At 31.1% G+C, this 26,129-nt stretch overlaps 3 protein-coding genes across 5 annotated transcripts; 2 read left to right on the top strand and 1 right to left on the bottom strand.

Moving 5' to 3' along the window:
• Positions 1-1,432: 1,432 nt before the first annotated feature.
• On the bottom strand, positions 1,433-5,459 carry LOC107905289 (pentatricopeptide repeat-containing protein At5g14770, mitochondrial). The gene is made up of 2 exons (XM_016831915.2): positions 2,104-5,459; positions 1,433-1,905 (listed from the first exon to the last, which is right to left on the bottom strand). The coding sequence occupies exon 1, from the start codon at positions 5,321-5,323 to the stop codon at positions 2,216-2,218; it is 3,108 nt and encodes a 1,035-aa protein (XP_016687404.2). The 5' UTR covers positions 5,324-5,459; the 3' UTR covers positions 1,433-1,905; positions 2,104-2,215.
• Positions 5,460-7,984: 2,525 nt separating this feature from the next.
• On the top strand, positions 7,985-17,477 carry LOC107905290 (probable DNA helicase MCM8). Of its 3 annotated transcripts, none has more exons than XM_016831918.2 (18): positions 7,985-8,180; positions 9,088-9,339; positions 9,988-10,128; positions 10,211-10,325; positions 10,409-10,631; positions 10,770-10,933; positions 11,187-11,450; positions 11,743-11,838; positions 12,024-12,083; positions 12,362-12,432; positions 12,506-12,624; positions 12,764-12,893; positions 13,100-13,157; positions 13,277-13,433; positions 13,514-13,688; positions 14,436-14,606; positions 14,696-14,809; positions 17,219-17,477. In XM_016831918.2, exons 2-18 carry the CDS (start codon positions 9,160-9,162, stop codon positions 17,267-17,269), a joined length of 2,289 nt encoding a protein of 762 aa, XP_016687407.2. In that variant the 5' UTR covers positions 7,985-8,180; positions 9,088-9,159; the 3' UTR covers positions 17,270-17,477. The 3 variants fall into 3 exon arrangements, with proteins under 3 accessions (XP_016687407.2, XP_016687405.2, XP_016687406.2); XM_016831916.2 differs by having other exon boundaries at positions 12,024-12,176; XM_016831917.2 differs by having other exon boundaries at positions 8,003-8,180; positions 9,082-9,339; positions 12,024-12,176.
• Positions 17,478-21,129: 3,652 nt separating this feature from the next.
• On the top strand, positions 21,130-24,794 carry LOC107905292 (syntaxin-71). The gene is made up of 9 exons (XM_016831919.2): positions 21,130-21,506; positions 21,685-21,810; positions 22,047-22,209; positions 23,004-23,089; positions 23,225-23,293; positions 23,387-23,431; positions 23,533-23,595; positions 23,684-23,760; positions 24,458-24,794. Exons 1-9 carry the CDS (start codon positions 21,351-21,353, stop codon positions 24,471-24,473), a joined length of 801 nt encoding a protein of 266 aa, XP_016687408.1. The 5' UTR covers positions 21,130-21,350; the 3' UTR covers positions 24,474-24,794.
• The last annotated feature ends 1,335 nt before the right edge of the window (positions 24,795-26,129 follow it).

Genomic DNA, 26,129 nt, shown 5'->3' with positions numbered 1-26,129 from the left:
TCTATAATATTATAATTGTTGGTTGTGTTATTTTTCTTTCTTGAATACACATTTAAAAGATACGGTGATCAGTGACGGCTCACATGACTATGTCGAAAGTAAAAAACAATAATAATAAGAAAAGATATCAAAGATTAATTTTTTTAGATTTAAATAGTATTTAAATTTTAAAAACTTTAATTAAATTAATATTTTTATTGATACATAGTTTTAACCAATCAAATTGTACCGTGTGTATTAAATACCATTAAGATTACGCTACGTGTATTAGAAAATAAAATTAATTTAAATTAATTTTCAATTTTTTATTAATTAAAAATGTATTTGAAAATAAAAAATTTTAATTAATTAATTTTACATTTATCTTATTCTTTCAATACCAATTAATTAAAATACATTGAAAATTTTTAAAAAAATCTTTCTTTTCCTCGTTGAAGATTGTCTTCATCTCCCTGCACCATACAATGCAAATACATCGGACGAAGGCCGAAATTAAATTATAATTTTTACGATAATAAAAATATACTTTTTAAAGTGTTAAATTAAAATTTTTATCATTTTAAAGGTCAAAATATAATTTTACATTTATTAATTTAAATTTTTTAAAATTTTTAATAATAAAATAAAAATTTTCCATTTTAAGAACATCAAGACCCCTACCAACCTTTAAATTCGTAAAAATCAAATAGTAGTTCACATAAATACAATGAAAAAAAAGGCCCAAATCCCAATATGCAAATGCCTCCACCGAACAAAAAAGTTCACGAAATTTCACAACAAAAAAATTCTAGAATATTTTGAAAGAATATAGAAATCTAGAATGAGTCAAGAAAAAACTCGAAGCTTGTGAAACTAGGAACATTTTCAAATCTTAGGCTTGTGTAGATAACTACAAAGATTAATATTTCAGCATATACTTGTATCGTTTTTAGTTGTTAGATTGATAGGACTTGGCCTATAAATAGTAGCTACCTCCCTCACTTTTGAAAAACAAATTTCATTTATAATAAAAGATTTTCAAGAAATAAATATTAGCTTTACAACTATATATTTTTTAAACATGCATAGTTCAACCATTAATACTTTTTTAATTCGAACTCTCCAATATAAATTTTTATTAATAAATTTCTTTTGAGTAAAAATCCTGATACTTTATTCTAAGTCGAGTAACATATATCTAAATTCAATCAATTACATGAGTATACATGCATAAAAACAAAGAAAAAACCCAAACCATAGACTAAATAACTTTATTGTCCAAAAACTAAATGAATTTAAAAAAAATGTAAGCAAAATAATTTATAAGTCAAAAGTCGGCCATATGTCTGCATATCATGTCTGATCCTAGCCTTGAGCATTAACTGAAATGGTTAAAACTATGGGGTGAACTAACTAGCTTAATGTGAGTCTAGAAAATAAGAACATTCAAATATCATTCACCATTAACATTATAATACAAACATAGCATAAACATTATCGTTAGTAATAAAATACAACTTCTAACCTCAAATTGTGGCAACAATATAGGCCTAAATGCCATGCATGCACATTGATTAATAAGGTGTGGTGCTGTTATCCAAATTATCATCCGATATGCTATGTCAGCATTGCGTTTGTAGTGAAATACAACTATTGACCTCGAGTTGGGGCAACAACAATACTAAGCAGGGAGATGTGTGCATTTTTGCTAATGCATCGCAAAAATGAACTGAATCTTGCTTCTGAACCCTAATTGACTAAAGCTGAAACCAACTGCCAATACATTGCTCTTCTCTTCACAATCTGTTCAAAAGAAAATCAACGATTACCTCCACTTCTCACATTTTGAACCAAATACCAACTCTGTTGGGACTAGGAATTCCAGGCAAAAGTCCATAAATGAAACCGTGACTATCACCGTGCACACTGAAAAGAATTTAGAAAAGCCCTCACATGTCAGTGGTCAATCATGGTGCTTGAGAATTGCCATAAAATGCCAATTGAAAAGATAAAAGGGATAATGTTTAAAAGTAATAGAAATTGAAAATAGTTTTCATTGTCAACATCACTGCTTATCAGATACGAAATATCTGTACGCTAGTACCAATGCAGTGAAGTACATACCGTGCAAAAAGAGCTGAAGCCAGATTTCTGAAGGAAGAGCTAATGAAGATCATTAAAAGGTTGGCTATCCGTGTAAAAGGAATCCCTTTTTTTCTTGTATTTCATTTATTCCTTATACAATGTTTCTCTTGTATAGTCCCTTCGAAAATTGCCGAGCATCAAATTTCTTTCCTATTTTTGCAAAGGTAGAACTGATACTGAAAACAGTACTTTCACTAGGTACAAGCTGTTTACCATTCATTTCCAAAAGTAAATTTTTCACCTCAACTAGGCACGACATTTTTGAAGCCCTGTCCAACTCTGACTGATTAGAGTGGTCACACCAACCAGAGATTAGTATGTCATAAGTCGAGGAATTAGGCAATGATCCCCTCAATTGCATCTCCTTAAGAAGCTCTTGAGCTTGGGTCATTTTTCCTACCCTAGAAAAACTGTCAATAAGCACATTGTAGGTGCTAGTTCTGGGAATAAATCCTTTGGTAATCATTTCACAATAAACTTTTATAGATTCCCTATTACTTCCAATCTTACCATGCCCAGATATCAACGTATCATATGTTGACGCATTAGGGTTCAAGCCTTTTTCTTTCATTAGGGCAAATAATTCATCTGCTTCTTTCATTAAACCAGAAGTCGAGAGACCTTTCAGAAGAAGATTGTAAGTAACAATATTTGGTGTAACTCCTTTTGCTATCATCAGAGAATATGTAGCAAAAGCCTTGTCTACATGGCTGCCTGTGCAATATCCATGTATAAGCGCATTGTAAGTTACTCTGTCAGCTGACAAGCCTCTTCCTGTCATATCTTCTAAAACTGAAACAGCTTTCCGCGTCATCCCTAGTCTGCATAAGACAGTGATGAGAGTATTGAAAACTGCCTGGTTAAGTTCAAGCCCCATGGAAAGAAGGTGTTCATGCATTTGAAAAATGGCATCAGCCCTTCCATTCCTTGAGGATGCATCAAGCAGAAATCTGTGAATGGCTGTGGTAGGTGAAAATCCTAAACTCAGCATCTCATTCAAAACATTTAGAGCTTTATGAATTTCACCAGCTTTACAAAGACCTCGGATCAGAATGTTACAAGTTATGGAATTTGGCATTAACCCACAACTCTTCATGTCATCCCAGAGGTGTAGCGCATGTTCAAACTTACCCTTTTTGCAGTATGCATTAATCATGGTATTGCATGTAATGATGTCTGGAGACAGATCCAACTCTCTCATTCTAGCATAAACAGATTGTGCATCGTATTTACCAAGCCTCAAAAGACCATTAATTAAGACATTGTATGCAACAACATCAAATGGAATATTCTTCTCTGTCATTTCCTGGGCCAAGGTAAGAGCAGCTGACTCCTTTCCCTCTTTGAAATAGCCATCCATCAAAGATGTATAATTTACATGGTCAAGTGACAATCCCCTAGACATCATATCTTTAACTAATTCCTCTGCTTCCCACATCCTTCCAGATCTTTTCAAGTTGTTCAAGAAAGAATCGAGTATAAAATTGTTTTCCTTCAACCCTATTAATTTCATTTCACTATAGAGATCAAGAGCAACCATTTCTTTACCTGCCTTGAAATATCCATCAATTAGTGCAGCATAAATATATTCGTTTGGCAAGATATTTTCGCTTACCATCTTCCGCATCACATTAACAGCTTCATCAAGCATTTTTTTCCTGATATAGCAGTTTACAATAGAAGAATAAGTCACGACATTAGGGACAACATCTTTTTCTTTCATTTCTTCTAATGCAGATTCTGCACCATTTATGTCTCCCAACTTGCAACGACCATCAATCAATGCTGAATAGGTGGTCGTGTTAGGCACCATTTTGTTCTTCAAAAGAGTAATAAAAATGGTCTCCGCCTCTTTGGACTTCCCAGCCTTAAAAAGTCCATCCATCAGTGTAGTGTACACAACAACGTCAAAGACAATCCCACAAACAATCATTAGACTTTGAAGGGCAGAAGCATCCACAGAATTCCCAGTTTTGAAGATCGAGTCCATAAGAGTAGCATAAGAGAAATGATTGGGATCCACACCCATCTTCTCCATCTCCATCATAAGCACTTTTGCCTCAGCTAACTTCCCATGCTTGCAGAAGCCATTTAAGATTGAACTATAAGTAACGACATCAGGCAAAATACCATTCACAACCATTTCTTCATATATAGAAAGTGCCTCCTCAAGAGCTTCTTGCTTACAATAGGCACTTATAAGTGTAGTGTGTGTAATAAGGTCCGGCTCCAATACCACACCATTATCTACCTCCTTTCGATTATCAGTACCAGCCAAAATCTTAAAATCTTTCTTCCTATGAGACCCCAAAATCTCATTGATTAAACTTTTGGCCATAAAGAAATCACCTTTTTTGCAAAATCCATTTATCAAAGTATTATAACTAATGATATCAGGAACTATACCTTCACTTCTCATCCTGTGGATCAATTCGACTGCATAATTCACATCTCCAATCTTACAATATCCATCAATCAATATGTTAAACCCTATAACATCCTTACAGATCCCACATGTAGTCAAATTATCCATAACCCACTCTCCGTATCTAACAAATCCAATTCTACAAAATCCCTTAACAATTATATTACAAGAAATAGCATCAAAAGTTATACCTTTTTTGACCATTTCAGACAAAACCCCTAAACCTTGATAAGCTAAACCTTGCTCACAAAATCCCCAAATCAAAGTATTATAAGTAACAGTATCGACGATGTTCTTGGCGCCAAAACTTCTAAGCAGTTCCAAGCCAAAGCTCAAATTACCATCTTTGACAACAGAATGAACCAAAACATTTACGGTGAAAATATTAGGCAAAACCCCACAAGCTAGCATCTCAGAGTAAAGTAGCATTACCTCAGAAACCAAACCAGATGCATTGAAACTATAAATAAGGTGATTCCACAGGGTTAAAACGGGAATAACACCATGTTTCCTCATCTTGAAAAATGTCTCCTTGGCATGTGAATATCTTCCACAGCTTAAATATAGGTGGATAAGAGTGCAGAAAAGTGAGGCGTAAAGATGGGTCTTGGTTGAGGGGATTATTGGATTGGAAAGGGGTTTTGGAGAAAAGCATGGTGGGGTTTTGGGGAGTCTAAGGGGCGAAGGGTGTTTGGTTGATGATAAAGTGGAAGCTCTTGAGTGAAAATGGAAGAGAAAGAGCGATTTTTTAGAGAAGGTGAAATATTTTATCATAACTTCAAATCTTTTTGGATTTTGTTTGTTTACAGGCAGTACAGTGGGAAATAGAAAAGGGGTTCCGCCGAGTAGTGAATGAAGGGTATGCCCTCAGTATTTTTTTTTTTTTTTTTTTGACGAGGGTATGCCCTCAGTATTATCAAACAAAGAAGAGGACAAATTTCTTGTTGTTTATTAAGTAAAATGGGTCTGGCAGGAAAACAAACAATAAAATAAGGGCAAACTACTAAAATAGTCACTTTTGTTTACCTTAGTTTACATTTTAGTCACTTATGTTTGAAATGTTACGTTTTAGCCACTTTTGTTATCGCGTTGTAATATTTTAGTCACTAAGCCGTTAATTGCCGTCAACGGTGTAATGGTAAGCTGATGTGGCACTTTAAATCATCATTTTAAACAAATATTTTAGGTTAATTTATACAATTGGTCCCCATATTTTTTCATTTTGAGCAATTAAAATTTTTTCTTTGATGTTTTTTTTAACTTTCTCTTTTTTTTCTTCTTTATTTTTCAAATAATTAAATAATCTTTCGTTTGAAATGATTATTTAATATGCCACGTCAGTTTACTATTACATTGTTAACGGCAATCAACGGCTCAGTGACTAAAATGTTATAATAGGATAACGTAAGTGACTAAAACGTAGCATTTCAAACATAAATGACTAAAATATAACGTGAGACAAACAAAAATGAATATTTCAATAGTTTACGCATAAAATAAAGTGTAATAAAAACAAACCTAAGCTAAAATCCATAATTCACCTAAAGCTAACATCAACCTAAAAACCCAAGCCCACTTTCGATAATCTCTATGCCCGGTCACTAAAAGAGAGTCTCTCCATCGGGTTTTTTACCCAAATAATATTAAAAAACAAAATGATATGTTGCAACAATTATGTACCAAAATGGTACATTTAGATGGGTGGAGGGTGGTGCATAAGCGGCACCACCCTGATATTTTGACACAATGCAGTTTTACAAAAAATAAAATAAAATAATGGTAGAGACATGTAGATAGGCGGCACACATGTAAAAAAAGGGTTGTATACGGTAAAAACTAGACCTGAAAACTGACCCGCTGACACGATGGGACAGGACACTAGGTTACGCCTAGGGAAGAGGTGGCACCCAATGGTAGAGGAGACGGCACCACGGTGGCAAGCGTTGAGACGGCTGCATGCAGCATTTCATTTGTTTTTTATGTGTTTGGGGACGTAAAGGTTCATTTTTGCTTTGTGAGTGAAGGGGAAGAAAGAGAAAAAGATGAAAATAAGAGAAGAAGAAGAAAAGGAGAAGGAGAGGGCAGGAAGGGAAGGGAAGGGAAAAATAAAAAAAAAAAAAGAGGAGAAAAGAGAGATAGAAGGAGAAAGAGAAGGAAAAAAGAAAAAAGAAAATGTATTTTTTTGTTATAAATTAATTGATTAATATTAATTTAATTTGTTGTTGTTGTTATTATTGTTGATTTAATTTAGATTTATTTTTTAAATTTATTTTGTAAGATATTATTTGGTTAAAAAGAGCTATTAATGTATGTTTGTATTTATCTTATATTTTTAATGTTCATTGAAGTAAAAAAGCTTATTTATGTTGTATACAAAGACTGTTTTATTATTTTATGTAATTGATTTATTATGTGTGTTTTAGGTTGATTATATATATATATTTATGAAATTTATTTGGCATGTTATTTTAATTATTTTAATATTTTTTTTATTTTTTATGTAGGTAAAAGATGAGACTATTGATATGGAATTTGAAATTTATGAGATAAATTGGGAATTAGCTTACATTTTCTAATTTTTTAAGATTTTATAATTGAGAATAAGAGTTCATGTTTTTAAATTTTATTTTATATTTTTTTATAAATATTTAAAATGAAATTTCTTTTAAACTTCTATGAAAAAAATTATATTTTTTGACAATAATTAAGTTGGCATGTTATTATATATATTATATTTTAAACCAAAATATTTTACTTATTATCATTTTAAAATAATAATAAAAATATTCGTATTTATTATGTATCGTTTATGTTATATTTTTTTTAGTGACATGTTATTTTTAGTGTTTTAATATAATTTTTTTTGTATTTTATGTAGGTAAAAGATTAAACCATTGAGATGAAATTTGTAAATGAGACCATTAGGTTGAAGTTTGAGTTGGAATTTATAAGATATATTTATTTTGTTAATGTAGTATAGCAAAAAATATGACGTGAAAAAAATTATTTGGTATTTTTTGTAATTAAAAGCAATATAAAATTTAAGTATTTTGATAAATATTTAAAATCTATCAAATATTAATTTAATAACCAAAATTTGTTTTGAAATTACAAATATCGCAATGGCTCCATTGATTAAGAATAATTGCACCACTAGTGCCGCCTATCAGATAGGCACAACCAGTGCCGCCTATCAAATAGGGGTCACTGGTGCTGCCTATCAAATGGGCATCCCACCCCCTTCGTATTTTTGTACCCATATATACCAAAAAGAAAAAAGTGGTGCTGCATATCTCTTTGACACAACTACTAAAATATTATTATTTTTTAAATTGTATTGTACCAGAATGAGGATGGTACCACTTATGCACCACCATTCACCCGTTTAAACGTGTGCAGCATACCATTTTGATTTTTTTTATATTATTTGGGTAAAAAAAGCCTTCTCCATCTCTATTACCAATTTCCCAGTCACTGAAAGAGAGTCTCTTTATCATTAAAGCAAAAGCAGACATCATTACCCCTTTCATACTGATAGGGTTCCCGAAGCTTCTTCCCTCTCCAATCTACCCATTCTTCTTCCATTTGATTCACTTGCCCTCAACGTTGCTTCTGGCCACCAATCATCCAGGTAAGTTTTCGGTTGTCTCTTCTAATCCTTCCCCTGCTAATGCATGTGCTGCTTCATTTCCAGATTTTGAGGTTTTTTGAAATGACATTCTTTAAAACCTTTTTCTAACTCTTTTATTTCCATTATATATGCTCGTAATACTGATCTGTCCTCCTCTTTGCTTTGTGTTTTACAATTCGAATAATAAATTGACGTAAATACAATACAAAACTCTATTGACATAAGTAGCATCAATTGCAGGATTACCAAGTTTATGACTTAGATTGTTATTATTAACCTTGAAAATTTTTCACGAACAATCATCAACACGACATAACTTGACATAAACTTTGATTCTGTCAATATTTGATAATGTGATTAGTGTTACTATAACAGGATCGAATTGGACTGATTGAGAAATGATCGATATAACAGTTCAAACAAAGAGTTTGAATTAATTGACTCGAAAACTACTTGAAATTGGTAAAAATTGAAAATCGAAACAAAGATCAATAGTTGAATTGGTTTAATAATTTTTTATTTTTTAAATATTTGAATTATTTATTTAAATGTTATTGGTCCAACTATCCGAGTTGTTTGAATTAGAAACAAGTGATCTTAGCTATTCATCCATTGATCCAATTATTAAAATATTGAATGTAACACTTTGAGATTATATCATATCATCATTGAAAATTTATATAATTTTTTCAATTCATATAATTTTCAATTTTAGGGACTAAAATGAAACTAGTTATCAAATTCAAGTACTAAAGTGAAAAAAAGTACATGTACCAATTTTAACCTAATTGCCAAGTTTTTGGGTTAAAAGTTATATTATCCTTTTAAACAATACATAAATCACATTTACGTTTTTGGATTTTATATTTTTCCCTCTCGCGTCATTTTTCCCGCCAAAAAGCTGCAGATTACCAGAAAAGAATTTAAGCCAAAATTTGACGAACACTCGGTAGCCAAAATCAAGATCACCACCGTCGAGATGTTTGGATCTCACGGGGAGAGATCAATTGAAAAATACGGTTCGATTAATGCAAGCAACGTTGGCTCTATCGTTCCCGTTTATTTCACCGAAAACGAGTACTCCAAGGACGAAGAAAAGCTTATTTTTGACCTCATTCGTTTCTTCTCCGCTTCTCCAGGGAAAGATCTTGCTGATCAGGTGTGGCTTCCTCTCTTTCTTTTCTTTTTTAAATTTTAGTCTCGATTTTGTGGACGTTTTGTTTATTCATTTTTTTTCTGGTTGACTTCATTTTAGTTCTCGATCAGGTGAATTTGGCATATAAAAGTACGATTTAGTTAGGGATTTTCTTTTTTGGTACTAGTTTTTTTTTTGTTTTATTACCTTGTATTAGCAATTTTACAGTAACAAAGTTCTTCTGTTGATATTTTAAATTTTAAATCGATTAACGAGCAGCTGCAACGCCAATTTATTAGCAATAAGCTGTGCGATTTCATCATGAACAGGTAAAGGATGACTGTGGTGCCGTTTCTTTGTCTCTCGATTATCAACGATCTCGGAAATTATGTGATATATTTCAAATCTTTGGACATTTTATTTATTGATCTTTAATTTTCTGTTTGACTTCGTTTTGGTGCTCAAATGATTGAGAGTGATCTATATATTCTTCGATGTGCTTAATTAAGTGAATTAGGCATATAAATGAACGATTTAGTTAGGGATTTGCTTTAGTTGTTACTAAAATTTCGGTTTTATTGCTGTAACTTTTGTTGATATTTTAAAATTTGAATCAGTTAACGAGCAACTGCAACGCCAATATTCAACTCTTTGCAATTTCATCATGAACAGGTAAAGGATGACTGTGGTGCCGTTTCTTTGTCTCTTGATTACCAACGATTTCGAAGATTATGTGATATCGAAGAATTCTATGCCAAAATGGAAGATAAGCCTAAAATAGCTCTCTCATGCATGAGTGCCGCTATTCACCAGGTATGAATGAGCAAATGATGGAAAGAAGTGATTTTTAAGTTTAATTAAATTTAATTTAACTGCGGAGATATGTTGCGAGCAGGTTTTATTAAACAACCAGGATTTCTACTTGGAGGAAGGAAAGAAGATAAATATTCGTCTGCACAACTACCCTGAATCCATGACTGTCTTGAAGAATTTAAAGGCAGCATATATCGGTACCCTCCGATTTTCAACTTATAGTTGCACTTATCCAGCTACCATGATTTATGTAAAGATGTTTGCTTGATTATATATACAGACAAGCTTGTATCTGTGCGGGGTACAGTGGTAAAAGCTAGCAATGTCAAGCCTCTTGTGATTAAAATGAATTTTGCCTGTGAAAAATGTGCAACCGAGATTCCTCGTTCATTTCCTGATGGAAAGTTTTCGCCACCATCAGCTTGTACTATACATGGCTGCAAGAGCAGAACATTCAAACCAATTCGATCCTCGGCTCAAGCGATAGATTTTCAGAAGATAAGGTAAAAAACTTGATGCCCCAATGTTACAGTATTTCTTAGCAACTCCATGCACACTCTATATCTACACATCTTAATAACATTCCATTACATTAATAAAAAAATTTGGCTACTCACTTTTCTTGTTTACACAAATTCCAGGTTACAGGAGCTGCTGAAGTCTGAGGATCATGAAGAAGGTCGTGTCCCTCGAACAGTAGAATGTGAATTGACTGAAGATCTTGTTGATCTTTGCATCCCTGGAGATGTAGCAACAGTCACGGGAATTATAAGAGTTATCAACAATTACATGGATATTGGAGGAGGTATATAAAGAAATCGCTTCATAGCCAATTTATCATGGAATTTGAAATAGCTTTACAAACAATATCTCATTTTCAGTAAGGGCAGATGCAATGTTAATGCAGTACCTTCTAGTTATTGCCATTACATACATGAAACATATAAACAAGAATTTTCATGAATGAAGAGATTATGATTGGGAACATGAAGGGTCATCGTTGGTTGGAATGAATAAAACACTTGCTTACACATGCAAAAACTTTGATTCTTTTTCAGGAAAATCAAAAGGCAGAAATCAAGGATTTTACTATCTGTACATAGAAGCAGTTTCTATAAAAAATTCTAAGTCGCTCTCTGTGACTGAGGATATGGAAGATTCCAATAGTGATGCTAGAGCAAAAGAGCTAGTTGATTTGTTCTCTTTCTCTCCAAGGGATTTGGAATTTATTGTGAAGTTTTCAAAAGAGCATGGTTCAGATGTCTTTCGCCAAATACTTCAATCCATATGTCCATCCATCTATGGACATGAGCTTGTTAAAGGTAAACCTTTAATTTGCACTCGACTGAAAATTAGAACTGTCATCTAAAATGATTATAATGTTGGCCAATCCATTACGTAATGTTGTCATTTTGGGGCACCTGCTTCACCCACCAAACTACTACCATGCCACCAACCCATTATACATGGTTGTAATCTGTAAATTTGCTTGATATAAACCCCATGCCGAGTAATACAATTAGTGTCACAAACGGACATGGTCAAATATTTACGGGGTTGCAATTTAATACTGTGACATTGTATTTAAATGAATATTTTTGGCTTAATCAACAGCTGGGATAACTTTGGCGTTGTTTGGTGGAGTACGAAAACATTCAATGGATCGGAATAAGGTCCCAGTCAGAGGAGACATCCATGTCATTGTTGTTGGTATATGCTTATTTTCATCTGCTCCTTTTATAATAAGTAGCCTTTCTAGCTACCTTTTAATGTTTAGGAAAAACTTTGTATCACCTTACCATCCGCATCCAGTAAACTGAACAGTCTTCATACTTCATATTTTCCGCATATAAACTCAATAGGTTGATTCTTAACAATTACTACTATTTTACCAGGTGATCCAGGTCTAGGGAAGAGCCAACTGCTGCAAGCAGCGGCTGCTGTTTCCCCACGTGGTATATATGTTTGTGGCAATGCCACCACTAATGCTGGTTTAACTGTAGCTGTAGTGAAGGACACTATGACAAATGACTATGCTTTTGAGGCTGGTAGTTGATTCTTTCTCTCTGTTCTTTCAACCTTGTTGTTTGATGGGCATGAGGTAGCTCATTTGAAATGTATTTGCCACCCACGAACAAGACAACTGTTGGACTGATCTACATAAGATTTACATGTCATTTTATAGTGGAAACTAAGATTATATTTATTCTTGTAACAAATACATTTGCTGCAGGAGCCATGGTACTGGCAGATGGTGGACTATGCTGTATAGATGAGTTTGATAAAATGTCTGCTGAACATCAGGTTTCTCCTGATTGCTTTATTTATCATTTGACCTCTAAGCATCCGGGCATTGCTTACATCAGGATTGCACCAGGCTTTACTGGAAGCAATGGAACAACAGTGTGTTTCTGTTGCAAAAGCTGGACTGGTAGCAAGTTTATCTGCTCGAACATCTGTCTTAGCAGCAGCAAATCCTGTTGGTGGTCATTATAAGTAATACTTTACGAATTCTATTATTGTGTTTTCCTTTTCCTTTTACATACTGATACATAAATTTTATGTTGGTTTTACTTTGTTCTATTGGTACTGGTATTATTTGTTGATAATTAACAAAACCAATATCCAACTGCAGCCGTGCGAAAACAGTCAATGAAAATTTGAAAATGAGTCCAGCTTTGCTCTCAAGATTTGATTTGGTTTTCATATTACTTGATAAACCTGATGAGCAGCTGGACAAGCAACTTTCGGAGCACATAATGTCAGTAAGTACTAAGTAGTCTTCCCTGGCCCTTTCATATTGTTCATCTCCAGTGAGTAAATAAAAATTATATATTGGAGTGTTTCCTTCAAATTTTGCACCTTATAACAAAAACAAAATTCCTTATTGACAACATTTTATATAAGCTTATATGCTTGAGCCAAGGTTTTATAAATCAAAATGTCAACTACCCTTGTGTCTATGTTGTAGCTTCATGCAGGATATGGAGAAAGTTCACCAGCACTGAAAAAGCCACGTATAGCTAAAGGTTTCATTTTTTATATTTTCCAATCTGCCTTATTACAAAAAAAAGTTTTTATTATGCATGCAAGTGATCAAACTTAGAAAGAGAATCTAACAAGAAAAACTTCTGATTTATAAATGTAGCATCACAAAACGTTGAAGCAATAACTATGAGAGTGAAAGGAGGTTCTTTAGTTTCTAGGCTGAGACTTGACCCCAAAAAGGATGCTGATTTTGTCCCATTGCCTGGTGCACTTCTTCGCAAATATATTTCTTATGCAAGAACATACGTCTTCCCCAGGTAATTAAAGGCGATCTCAACCTTGAATACTTGCATTTTTTGTTGTTTTATCATTGTCTCTTTACTTTTTTGCCAATTAGGATGTCCAAACCAGCAGCGGAAATCCTGCAAAAATTCTACTTACAACTAAGAGACCGCAATACATCTGGTGATGGCACGCCTATAACAGCGAGACAATTGGAGAGTCTGGTTAGACTAACACAAGCTCGAGCACGAGTGGATTTGAGAGAAGAAATAACAGTCCAAGATGCTAAGGTATGAGGGTTAATTTTCCTTGGTTTCTAGGTTGGGCAGGTAGGGGGAACCTGATAATGGTCCATTAGTTCATAGTGTCTGATTGAAGCTAAATGGTAAGTCATTAATTTAGTTATCTTTCCTCTTATGTTGTTACTCGTATTCAGATATAAGCGTTGGATATAAATAAATATTTGACTTGGGCATGTTTCTTTATTTTTTCTAGTTTTTCAATGTATTTGGATGGCCATATCCTCTTACTGGTCAAATTATGGTTTTCAATCCTATACTAAACTTGGGATTGAGTCTATGCTTTAATTTGGTATAATTTGATCTTCTTATTATTAACATCATGTCTTTGTCCAATTACTAACGCCATTACAATAATAGTAGTAATTTGAACGAAATTTTTAACAGTATTAGTAATTTGAACCAAGGCATACATTAATAATAGTAGAAGGATCAAATCGTGCGAAACTAAAATATATGGACTAAATCCCCTAGTTGAATACAGTTCAGGGACAAAAACCATAATTGGACCCATACCTATATCTAAAATCCGACATGAATACTTGAAAAAAAGAAGTTGAAGTGACATAGTTTCTGTCTTAGATTTTATTTTTACATAAAAACTTTCTAAAATATAATTCTATACAAGGCACCGAAGATAAAATAAACTGCTTCCATTGTTTCAGAACAACTAATTTTTGAACTAAGGCCTTTTTGTCTTAATTATCTTTTGAAATTTTGGATTATTTTATTTTGCAGGATGCAGTTGAAATAATGAAAGAATCCCTGTACGATAAGTATGTTGATGAGCATGGATTTGTGGATTTTGGTCGAAGTGGGGGAATGAGTCAACAAAAAGAAGCAAAGCGCTTTTTAAGTGCTTTAAACAAGCAATCAGAGTTGCAACAAAAAGATTGCTTCTCCATATCTGTATGAACTTTAGCTTTTTATAGTTGGTTTACCAAATAATTTTATTCTCATTAAAGGAAAATCATTGGTATCCAATTACTTTATTTCAGGAAATCTATAGTTTGGCAGATAGAATTGGGTTAAGAGTTCCTGATATTGACACATTTGTGGATAACTTAAACAGTGTAGGTTATCTTCTTAAGAAAGGGCCAAAGACATACCAGGTATGAACTCTTAAAACTCTTGACATAAATGTGTAAATATGCGTACTATATTTAGATATCCACTAGTTTTTAACTTTTCATATATTTTTAACAAATCAATTGGTATCACTAAATTTTTAAATTGATAATGCTAAATCATTTTGGTCTTCAACTTGTCAAATTTTCTTATATTGGAGTTAAAAAAAATTTTTGGTTCAAGTTAGGCTTTTGAATTTGGCAATTAGTCTCACATTGGGGCCTGAACTTTCTTTTTTCTAAGTTAGTCCTTGAAAACCCAAAGTGTAGGCTCCATCATGAAAATAATTGCCAAGTTCAGAGACTAACTTGAAAAAAGGTTCAAGCCTCAATGTGAGAATAGTTGTCTAGTTTAGACAACAATGTAAGAACAATTGCTAAATTCAGAGTGCTTTACTTGAACCAAAAAAAGTTTAGCTCCAAATCAAATAACAATTTAACTCATATTGATATGATGCTTTAATAAACTTGAAAATGAAAAAAAGTATATTGGTTTTAAAATCTATCTTCATGTATGTATATATATAGGGTAAACTATACCCATGTTCACTCTAAAATAGGGTTTGTTTTATTTTGACTACTTTAATTTTTTTCTTAATTTAGTCACTCTAATTAAAATAATTATCCGAATTAATCAAAAGCTAGGCTCCTCTTTTTAATTATCCCAAAACACTTTTTATTTCAATGTCAACTTCTGTTCTATAATTCTGAAAAAGTTTAGTAATACACTGTGCTTATCCTAAGTGTGAAGCCGGTGTTGTTGCTTCTTCATCTTTATATCGATTCTCAATCGAAATATAGCTGAGTCCATTGTGAAGCCAGTTTCGCATAATTATTTTAACATTGTTGATGTCCTCCATTGTTGCTTTTAATTTTTTGTTGTTTCTCTTCTCTTGTGTCCTTTTTTTGTTTTTGTTTTCTGAGATGACATCAATATATTTGCATTGTGAGTACCTCCATAACATTACCAGCGTTCACCACGATAGCTTCCGAATCAGCTTAACTAGAATCTATTCATCCTTATGCCGGATTTGGAGTCCAGGAACCTCATCATCTTGCCAAAGTGATCTTCCTATATCTGAGTCAGGGTGAGGGCTAATACCAAGAACAAAATCAGACCTTGAGCATGGTGGATAATAGTTTTGTATAGTCAAATCTCTTTTTTTGCAAAAAAAAAAGAAAAGAAAAGAGAGTGGATCTTCAAGTTCCATTAAAAAATGGCAGAGACAAGTGAATCTCTGCGACAAACCCATGAGCCAAACCCTGCTTCTTCAGTCTCTGTTTCATGTCTTCAATCTTATTTCTTTCATCCTTTCTCATAATTCAAGTCCCGGTAACCCAATTCCTTTAAAGCTTACAAAAGAGAGTTCCATAATGGAAAGAGGTCCCGGATATGGAGCTTATGCAAAGCTGAGAGAAACAAAGTTAAGAATGAAGAGTGGGAAGATGCAACAAGAAAAAGGAAGAAATCGAACTTAAACAAACGCCAACGAAGAAACAAGTGAAGTTTAATTCAAGTGTGGGGGTTTCTAGGAAAGTGTCCTCTGTTATGGGCTTTTGGCTCAATTAGTGCCTAATTTTTCTGCAACTTTAAGGAAAGAAAATCGAAAGCCACTAGATAGGAGTGGGATGGAATTGACATCACCGCCAACATTGGGGAAGAACTGGTCAATAGGGAATGGGGTGTGGCAGTTGAATTCGATGGGGAATAAATCTGCAAATGAGGGGCAGAAGAAAGGAGGGAACGATGATGTTAAAAAAAAAAAGAAAGGGAAAAAAAGCGAGAGAAGAGAAATATCAAAAAGAAGAAGTGTTTTGGGTTAATTAAAAAGATGTCCTTAATTTTAATCAAAAATTAAAAAAATTATAACATGTTAGTCATGAGTTAATATGTTACGTGATTAATTTTTAGTGGATTAATAAATTTTTTAACGATAGTGATTAATTTAGATAATTATTTTAATTAGAGTAATTAAATTAAAAATATTTTAAATAATTTTATCTTATTTTAGAATGATTATGGGATTAGTTTACTTGTATATATTTAGTTATTTAATGAAATGAATTAAACAGGTTTTTTTTTGGGTTAAATTCCTTCTCTCTTATATATAATTCATTACATTTAAAAGAACCAAATATCATCTGGTAGGTTTTCAGTTTCTTATCTCAATGGTAGGGAAGTATATGCAAACTATAACCAACTTAAAAGGAAGATAGAATCCATTATTATCATCAACCATTAGTGTTTAACAGATAAATTATATATTTTTTTATGTAATATGCTGATATGACACTATTTAGGTAGGTTTCTTAGTATAACTTTAATAAAGGTAAAGGGTCAAGGGTAGATGCATGCATGGCCCTTTGACTGATCAGTCGTGCTTTTTCATGCAGGTGTTATCATCATCATATTCAAGAAGCCAACCATCAAGATCAAGATGCTAATTACCATTGGTGCATTTGAAATGTGTGGTAATGTGACTTCTGCATTTTTTTTCAAGATAATTTCTAGATTATATATATATGGCAAAGCAACCATTCAATTCATATTATGAAACTTTTTTTTTGCATTTAACTTCACAATACACATTTACGTCTGTCTGTAATCTATACATATTTATATTAATTAAGTTATAAAAATTAATTATATTAATTATATATGTTAAATAATAATTATATATTTATATTGAATCATTAACTCAATAATAATTAAATTCATTATTGAAAACTTCAAAAAACTTACTCAACTAAATAACTCAACTCAAAATATAAAATTTTAAAAATTATATTTAATACAATAAAATATTTATTATATTTATTTATATTTTTTAATATAATGAAACATTTATTATATTTATAGTAGTGTTTTTCTAATATAAACACTTTTTTAATGTGTTAGTAAACTTTTATTTTAATGGTTTTAGTGCATTTGGTGTATTATATTTTCTTAAAAATTATTTTTAAATAAAAATTAATCTAAAAAAAATAAGATATGAGTGGGCTGGGTTGAGCTTGGGTTTTTGTTTCTTAAATTGGGTTGGCCTTAGGTAAAAAGTTTTATTTTTGGGTTGGGTTGACTCGGGCTTAAAAAATTAGTCTAGTTACCTTTAGAGGTGCTCATGGGCTGGGCTGGGCCCAGAAAAATTTTGGCCTGGGTCCTAGGCCCGAGCCCGGTCCAAAATATGGGCTTAGAATTTTTGACTAGGCCCGGCCCGGAAAAAAATTCATAAGCCCTGGCTCGGCCCGGCCCGGCCCATTTTTTTAAATAAATATCAAAATTTTATTTTGAAAATTAAAACAAAAATTAAAAAAAGTATTTTAAAAATATTTTAAAATTAAAAAATTTTAAAAAGTATTTTAAAAAAATTAAAAATTTTAAAAAAGTATTTTAAAAGTGTTTAAAAAATTTAAAAAATTAAAATATTTATTATATTCGGGCCGAGCTCGGGCCAAAAAAGTGGTGCTTGAGGCCCGGCTTATTTTTTTACTCGGGCCTCGTTTTTTTGCCTAAGCCCATATTTCAGGCCTATATTTTTATCCAAATCCTCCCATATTTCAGGTGGCCCGTCGGGCTAGGCCGGGCCGCCCGGCCTATGAGCACCTCTAGTTACCTTATGTAAGTTTAGCTCATGAGCATTTCTACTCTCAATATATATTATTTACAAATTATTATATATCAATTTATTTACTATTAAGAAAATAAAATATATATTATTTACAAATTATTATATATCAATTTATTTACTATTAAGAAAATTAAAATTTAATAATAAAGAGTTTATTTTACAATATAATATTTTTTATTGTTTGTACAGATGTTTTAATAATAGAAATCTTTGGTTAGTAAATATGAATTATCAAAATAATTAATATATTTTAATAGCCTTTAGTAGTTATTATTTTAAATAATGATTAGATGAAGTAAAATTATATTATATGTTGAAAATAGTACTAATGTTTTAATTATGATTTAAAATTTTTTAATATTATCAAAAAATTATTGATCTAGAAAATATCAATCTTTTGATATGATATTCGAAATTTTTTTTTCTTATATTTGATTTGTTAAATAGATTAATATATTTTAATTATATTTAGCAATTCATATAACAAATTAAAATTTTAATTACAATAATTAAAAACACTTTATTTAAAAACTATTTAAAAATTAAACGCTAAAAATCATACAAATCAGTATTATTTTAAAATCTCTCTTTTCTCTATAGTAAAGAATGAACATCAAAGTTCATAAAAAAAAACCCCCAGAAATTTCTTTCCGAAGTTCGACAATCAGCCAGCATATCTTTCGTTGCCTGCCACCATAACTGTGACTTTCACTGCCAGCATATCTTTTATCAATATGTCATTCTCGTAACAATTTTGATCCATATTTATTAATTTTCAAAAATAATAAATTTTGCAATTTATCTTAAAAATAAAAAAATGCTAAATTAGAAAGAAATTATCAAATTATTATACCCAGACAGCGTATAAAATAGATTTGATGTTCTATTGTGATGGTATGATAGGAGAAAAGATTAACAAGGATAAGGGGCGAAGTTAAAATTTTTTTTAAGGAGGGATTGAAATAAAATTTTAACTTTTAATAGTTTATATCTTTATAATTTTTAAAATATTAAATTAAATTTTCATAAATTTAAGGAGAACTAAAGTGTAATTTTATTTTTACTATTTTAAAATTTTTTAAAAGATAAAAATAATAATTTTTCATTTTAAGGAGTCGGGCTTTCATAAACAACTTAATCAACCACAAACTAGAATTCTTTCTTTCAAAATGATTATTCCATTTCAAGTGACATAATAATGATAGATTATACTTGCTTACAAATAAATAATAAATAAATATCAGCTCAAAGAAATTGTATTTCAGTATTGTATCTGCCTAAAATGATTAATGAAAAACTAATTAAAGAAAAAGACAAGTAATCACACAATTAATTAAGAAAAATATATTATTAATAACATGTTTTTAGCAAAAAAATAACACCTTTAAATGAAAATATAAATTATTGACTGATTAATAAAATAATCACAGCTTGATCCAAGAAGACATTTAGAATCAGTAAGGAGGAAGAAAACATTTTAGATTTTATATGTTTAATTATTTCATATATATTATGTGTTTATATATAATTTTTATAATATCTTTTAGCTTTTTATTTTTTATAATTTTTAATAAAATTTAAAAAATTTAAAATAATTTTTACAAATTTTTATAATAGTTACCAGTTTTTTTTCATATTTTACAATAATATTATTAATTTCAATTAATTTCTTTTCATTTATCGTATTTTTAAAATAATTTTTATGAGTTATATTTTTTTCTTGATTATATATATTTTGAATTTTTATATATTTATTTCCATATTTTTTTTATATTTTTTAAATTTTTATATACACTTGATAAAGAAAAATATATATTTTCTACAAAATGACGTCATTTGACGTTATGTGATTGGTCATTAAACTTTTTAGTGTCCATTAAAAATTTAATTAAAAAATATAACGAACGTATACGTTAAGTACTAAATTAAAAAGTGAGTTAAGCATTTTAAAAATATAAGTGTTGCACTTGAAAATGGGTTTAACAAAAAAAATTTGGCCATAAATTATATTGTTTTTCACTTAAATATATAGTTTTTTTGATAAAAAAATGGAAATTAAATTATTAAAATTTAATTTATTTTACCAAAAATATATGGTGTTTAATAAAAATATGTCACATCTCATGGTTTTATTGATTACTACTTAAAAGTACGCAAGTGAAAAAAACCAATACAGTATGAGGTCTAATTTTGCATTTAACCCTAAAAAATTTGCTATATTGATCAAATTAGGCTAGATGACCCTAAAAGCAAAGAAAAACAAATTTATAGATGTTCCTTTAAAAAAAGGGTTGATATATTATTTGATTCGTAAATTTAGTTTTAATATTCAATTCAATACTTTAGTTTTTTGTCCCAATTTGATACCTGAGTTTAGTTTCAATGTTCACTTTAGTAACTGAATTTTTAAATTTGATACTTGAGGTTTTTTTATCCTAATTTAGTACTTAAATTTGACTTCAATATTCAATTTAATACTCGAAATATTTTTATCTCAATTAAGTACTTAATTTTTTATTAAAGCACACATGTCAAATATTTATTGAGCCACGTGACATTATTTGTTCTGGTTAAACTTAAGTACCAAATTGGAATAAAAAAACTCAGGTACCAAATTGCACCTTGAAGTCAAATTCAGGTACTAGATCGTATATTAACCCTTTAAAGAAAACGTGTTGCAGGCTGTAGTTCATTTTCATTGTCTTTTTATTTTTTATGAAACTGTTTTAATTTTTGAATCTCTGGAGTCTGGAGGTTGGTTCAGTTATCAATATTAACGGCGGAAAAAAAGAAATCAAATTCTTTTCTTTTCTTTTCTTTTCTTTTCATCCAAACAGCTACATTTATCGGTAGACTCATCGAAGCTAATTAGACAAAAGAAGAAGAAGAAGAAGAAGAAAATGACTGTCATTGATATATTGACCCGAGTAGATGTGATCTGTAAGAAGTACGACAAATACGACGTCGAAAAGCAGCGAGACCAAAATATCTCCGGCGACGATGCCTTTGCTCGCCAATACGCTGCTATTGAAGCCGACATTGTATCCGCTCTTCAAGTAAACTCCCGATCTAATCTATTTGGTTTAAGCTTATTTTTGTTGAGATTTGTTAGGTTTAAGCTTGCGATTTAGAGTGTCAGTCTTCTCTGCTTTTTGTTTAATTGAGAGTTTTTCAGCAAGAATTAGGGTTTTTTATGTCTTCAATTTGAATTATGTTTAATTCGATTTGATTTAGAAAGCGGAGCTTGTTTCCAAGGAGAAAAGTAAGGCATCTGCTGTTGCGGTGAATGCTGAGATTCGTCGAACCAAGGCTCGATTGCTTGAGGAGGTCCCTAAACTGCAGAGGTTGGCTGTTAAGAAGGTTACCTTCTTATCTTATCTCTAAAATTTCCAAAAAATAAGTTTTAACAGTTTATTGTAAATGTGAGCTCGTTTACTAGTAATTGATTGGTTGCGTTGTTATGTAACACAAGCATAGGCTATATTTTTGTGATAATGCATTTTATTTTACATGTTTAAGGGTATTCTGTATTTGTGGACTTGAGAAATCAATTAGTTCAGACTTCTAGTGTGATAAATTTTGGAATTTGCTTTCAGGTTAAAGGGATTTCAACCGAAGAGATGACTGCTCGTAGTGATCTGGTCCTCGCATTGCCGGATAGGATTCAAGCTATACCTGATGGAACTGCTGCTCCTAAAACTGGAGGCTGGATGTCTTCAGCACCTTCAGCTTCTCGTACTGAAATTAAGTTTGACTCAGGTGATTCTTAACTTCATTGAAATTTATTGAGATTATATACACGTAGTGTAAATTTTTATGTAAATAATCTATATGACCTTTGCGGAATGAAATAAGGATAACCTGATCTTTGAAGACAAATGGCTTGACTCACTGATCAATAACAAAATAAAAAATGAGACTACTGTCCTTAATTTTCTTGTTCCGTTCAAATGATATGGTTTTAGACAATGATATGCTGTCTTTGAATTTCTTTCTAAAACCAAATTGTTGGTTTTGTTTCATGTTATACTTCCCTACTTTCGTTTTTGTTTGTTTTGGGAAGGGCAGATGTGGTCTAATGGTTCATTTTATTTGGTGGTGGTGTACATAATGATGCGAGGAGTGTTATTTTGTTTTATGAGAGCTGCTTCAACCTTAAGATGAAAAGTTGGGAAAAAATGGATAAAGAACAATAGCTTGACTCAGATAAAATAGAAGAATTCGGGAGATAAAGATGGAGAAATAGAAGTAATAGTGGGAACCCCAGAAAATGTTGGGGAGAGAGAGATAAACATATGAATGCTATCTCAAATATATTAAAAGTTTTATACTTGACCATGTATTGCTTCAGTAATAGTAAAGCAAGGAGGGTGCTTACTTATGCCAAGTATAAAACCACTCATTCTTTTATTAATATCTGACTATTTGTGATGGGAAAATTTTCTGTCATAGTTTATCATGCAGAATTTATCAATTACTCTTTCTTAACCTCTGAAATTTTTGCCTGGAAAATCTTATGATTTGTTGTACTTACATATTCATATTGTTCATAGATGGGCGATTTGATAATGAATACTTTCAAGAATCTGAGCAGTCAAGTCAATTCAGGCAGGAGTATGAAATGCGAAGAATGAAGCAGGCAAGTTGAACTTTTGCTGATGCTATGGTTTTTGATCCTTCTTCCTTTGGAAGGAAAGCTTGCTTGTGTTTTGCTTGCATGCACCACATTGATGGAGCTATGATTAACTTTTTATTTCTTTTGATATCCATGTAGGACCAAGGTTTAGATATGATTTCAGAAGGTTTGGATACTTTAAAGAACATGGCTCATGATATGAATGAGGTAAGGCTGCCTTGATTGTCATTTGAAACTATTCAATATGATGTATTGTAACATTTATGCTTGCTACTTAAGTGTTACTTGTGATACGTGCAGGAATTGGATAGGCAAGTTCCTTTGATGGATGAAATTGAAACCAAGGTTAACATCATGACCATCATGTTATTATACATCTTACTATCTTGGTAACTGCTTAGATTACCAATTTACACTATGTATTCTGTTCCTTACACATTTTACAGGTGGATAAGGCAGCTGGTGACCTAAAGAATACCAATGTCAGACTTAAACACACTGTCACTCAGGTGATTCATTATAGCTTCATTAATTGTAGATTTCATCCTTTTTCATTTTTCTTTGTTGGATCTGACTTAAGTTTCTGATTTTATCCAGCTGAGATCCAGCCGAAATTTCTGCATCGATATTGTCTTATTATGCATAGTTTTGGGAATTGCTGCCTATTTATACAAGTAAGCTTCAAACTCATGCCTTAAATTAAAAAAATGAATAAAGGAAAAACCCTGCATCATAAGCTTTTGTCTAACGCTTTAGTGAATCAAAAACGTGCAAGAATATTGGTCATGTGTTTGACAAGGGTAGGGGCTCCCCCCCCCTCCCCAACGGGAAATTGCTGCTTTAAACCCCTCAAAATTTGTTAAATCTTAAGCTAATATATGGTAAAATTATAGTTTGGCCCCCCAAAATGCTAGAATTTTAATTTAGTCCTTTCGAAAACCATTAAGATATAAGCCAATACAAGGGTGAAATACATTTTAGCTCTCATGAAAATATATAACTTAACCCACCCCCCCCCCCTCAAATAATTTTTGGCTTCACCCCTGGACAAAGGTTTGTTTTTTTGAAGTTCTTCATTATACCTTGAAGTGGAGGGTCATATCCTTCATACTCATGTCCAAACAATGTCTCAGACATGGGTACTTAAAAAATAAAATGAATAATCGAAGCGACATAATCATATTCTATGTCATAGAATATCATTTTAATTGAACTCATATGGTGTGCTTCAGTTTTATTTGGGGATACATTTTGGATTTTGGTTTTTTCAAGTAATGATTTAGGCCGAATAGCTCATTTGTTCTCACATTTCTTCTATTTTTATCGTTGAGAAGCGGTCACCCTAAACCTTAAAATGTCCCTCATTTACAGTGTTTTGAAGAAATGAAGCGATAAAAGGATAAGTCGATCCTTTCCCTTATGTGCTGTCATCTTTTCTTGCATTGTCTTCCATCTTGAGGGCTTGCTAAGGTGGTCGATCTCGTATTTGATTTGTTTCTTTTGTGGGAATCATTGGTCACACTGGCATAATGTGAGTTTATCTTTCTATATAAATTCGACAACCGTAAAATATCTATATATTATGTGATTTACAGAGATGTATTATCACATTATTTTAAAATGATACTAATGCTTTCATTGCTCTTCATCCAGATATGGACATTGTTATCATACTCTGGAAAGATTATATAGTGCATTGTTTTGTGTATTTCTTCATCCAGATATGGGGCATTGTTAACGTTATTTAAATTGGCTTATATATATAGTGTGGTATTTTGGTAAATAAAGCTATTAAGAGCTAAATCCCAATCACTTAATTAAGAATCAATCATTATATCGTGGTTTTGTAAACTTTGGAATTTAGTTTTTGTATTTTTTATTTTTAAAAATTTAGTCAGATTTCAAACTTCGGATTCAATTATTAACATTGTTAAAATTATTTTGTTAAATTCAGGTTCATTATAATGTCATTTTTTGGTTACATGATTATCAAGTGAGTTTTTTTTTAATTATTTAAAAGTGTCATATCAACAAATTCAACAAAGAAAAAGAAATTTTTTTAATAGATTAATAATTGGATTTTAATTTTGAAGTCTCAAAAATAGATGGATTAAAATTTAAATTTGTAAAGAATATAAAGATTTATTGAATATTTTAGCTAAACTACGCTTACTAATGTTGCCAAGTTGGTTATTAGAATAACAAACTTAACAAGTTTAGGATGGATTTGGATAGGCAGTGCGTTTGTGTGGTTAGTGTAAAAATAGCGATAGTAATGAGATTAGATATTGTAGTGATATTATAGTTTGAGAAAAAAAGTAAGCTAAATACACTGTATCGCACCCTACCGTCCATCCAAATCCACCCTTAGGGTGCTTAGTTGAGAGGAAAAAATTGAAAGGGCGTTTGTGTAAAATTGGTTTTTTTTATGAAATATTCATCCAACTGAAAAAAAAAACTCCATAAAAGATTTTTTTTTTGATAAATTTTTTCATAAACAGTATCATCACTTGTAAATTTTAATAAAAATTTCGTCAAAAAAGTAGTATATCAAACTAAAAATCAATTGCAAAGAATATAGATAGATATTCCATACAAGTAATATTTTTGAAAAGATTTTTGAATTTTTATAAAATTTAAATGTTTAGACTTTTTTTTCGATTATTTAAGTTTTGAAATTGATAGTCATTTAAAAAAATTTGGAAATATTTTTTATAAATGTACTGAATTTTTTTAAAACTTTTTTTGGACAATTTTGAATTTTAAATATTTTTTACTACTTTCTATAGATTTTAATTTTTTTTCATTTTAAAATTTTTAATGATTTAAAAAGAATCAAATTTATGGATGGGTCTAGTTCCTTGGGCTTTTTTATGGCCCAACATTAAGGAAATCCAGGAAATTATTTGAATTGGGCCAGTCTCAAGTCGAGAGAAAAATTATTCTATGACGTGTCAATATTCTACTGCTAAAAATTCCACGTACACTTTGGTCCCATTAAATTCTACGTGTATTCCATCAATTGGTTGAAATAACGTGGAAT

This window comes from Gossypium hirsutum, chromosome D01, assembly GCF_007990345.1.
Source record: "Gossypium hirsutum isolate 1008001.06 chromosome D01, Gossypium_hirsutum_v2.1, whole genome shotgun sequence".
NCBI classification, from domain to species: domain Eukaryota; kingdom Viridiplantae; phylum Streptophyta; class Magnoliopsida; order Malvales; family Malvaceae; genus Gossypium; species Gossypium hirsutum.
Note: the sequence above shows the minus strand (reverse complement) of the source record. Positions and strands in the feature narration are given on the sequence as shown.

Excerpts from the sequence above, each read along its gene's own strand:
- LOC107905289 (XM_016831915.2), bottom strand. The coding sequence starts at position 5,323 with ATGATAAAATATTTCACCTTCTCTAAAAAATCGCTCTTTCTCTTCCAT.
- LOC107905290 (XM_016831916.2), top strand. The coding sequence starts at position 9,160 with ATGTTTGGATCTCACGGGGAGAGATCAATTGAAAAATACGGTTCGATT. Across the intron at positions 11,451-11,742 it reads TGGACATGAGCTTGTTAAAG|CTGGGATAACTTTGGCGTTG; the intron begins GTAAACCTTTAA and ends CTTAATCAACAG. Across the intron at positions 12,433-12,505 it reads AAATGTCTGCTGAACATCAG|GCTTTACTGGAAGCAATGGA; the intron begins GTTTCTCCTGAT and ends GGATTGCACCAG.
- LOC107905292 (XM_016831919.2), top strand. The coding sequence starts at position 21,351 with ATGACTGTCATTGATATATTGACCCGAGTAGATGTGATCTGTAAGAAG. Across the intron at positions 21,811-22,046 it reads AGAGGTTGGCTGTTAAGAAG|GTTAAAGGGATTTCAACCGA; the intron begins GTTACCTTCTTA and ends ATTTGCTTTCAG. Across the intron at positions 23,090-23,224 it reads AAATGCGAAGAATGAAGCAG|GACCAAGGTTTAGATATGAT; the intron begins GCAAGTTGAACT and ends ATATCCATGTAG.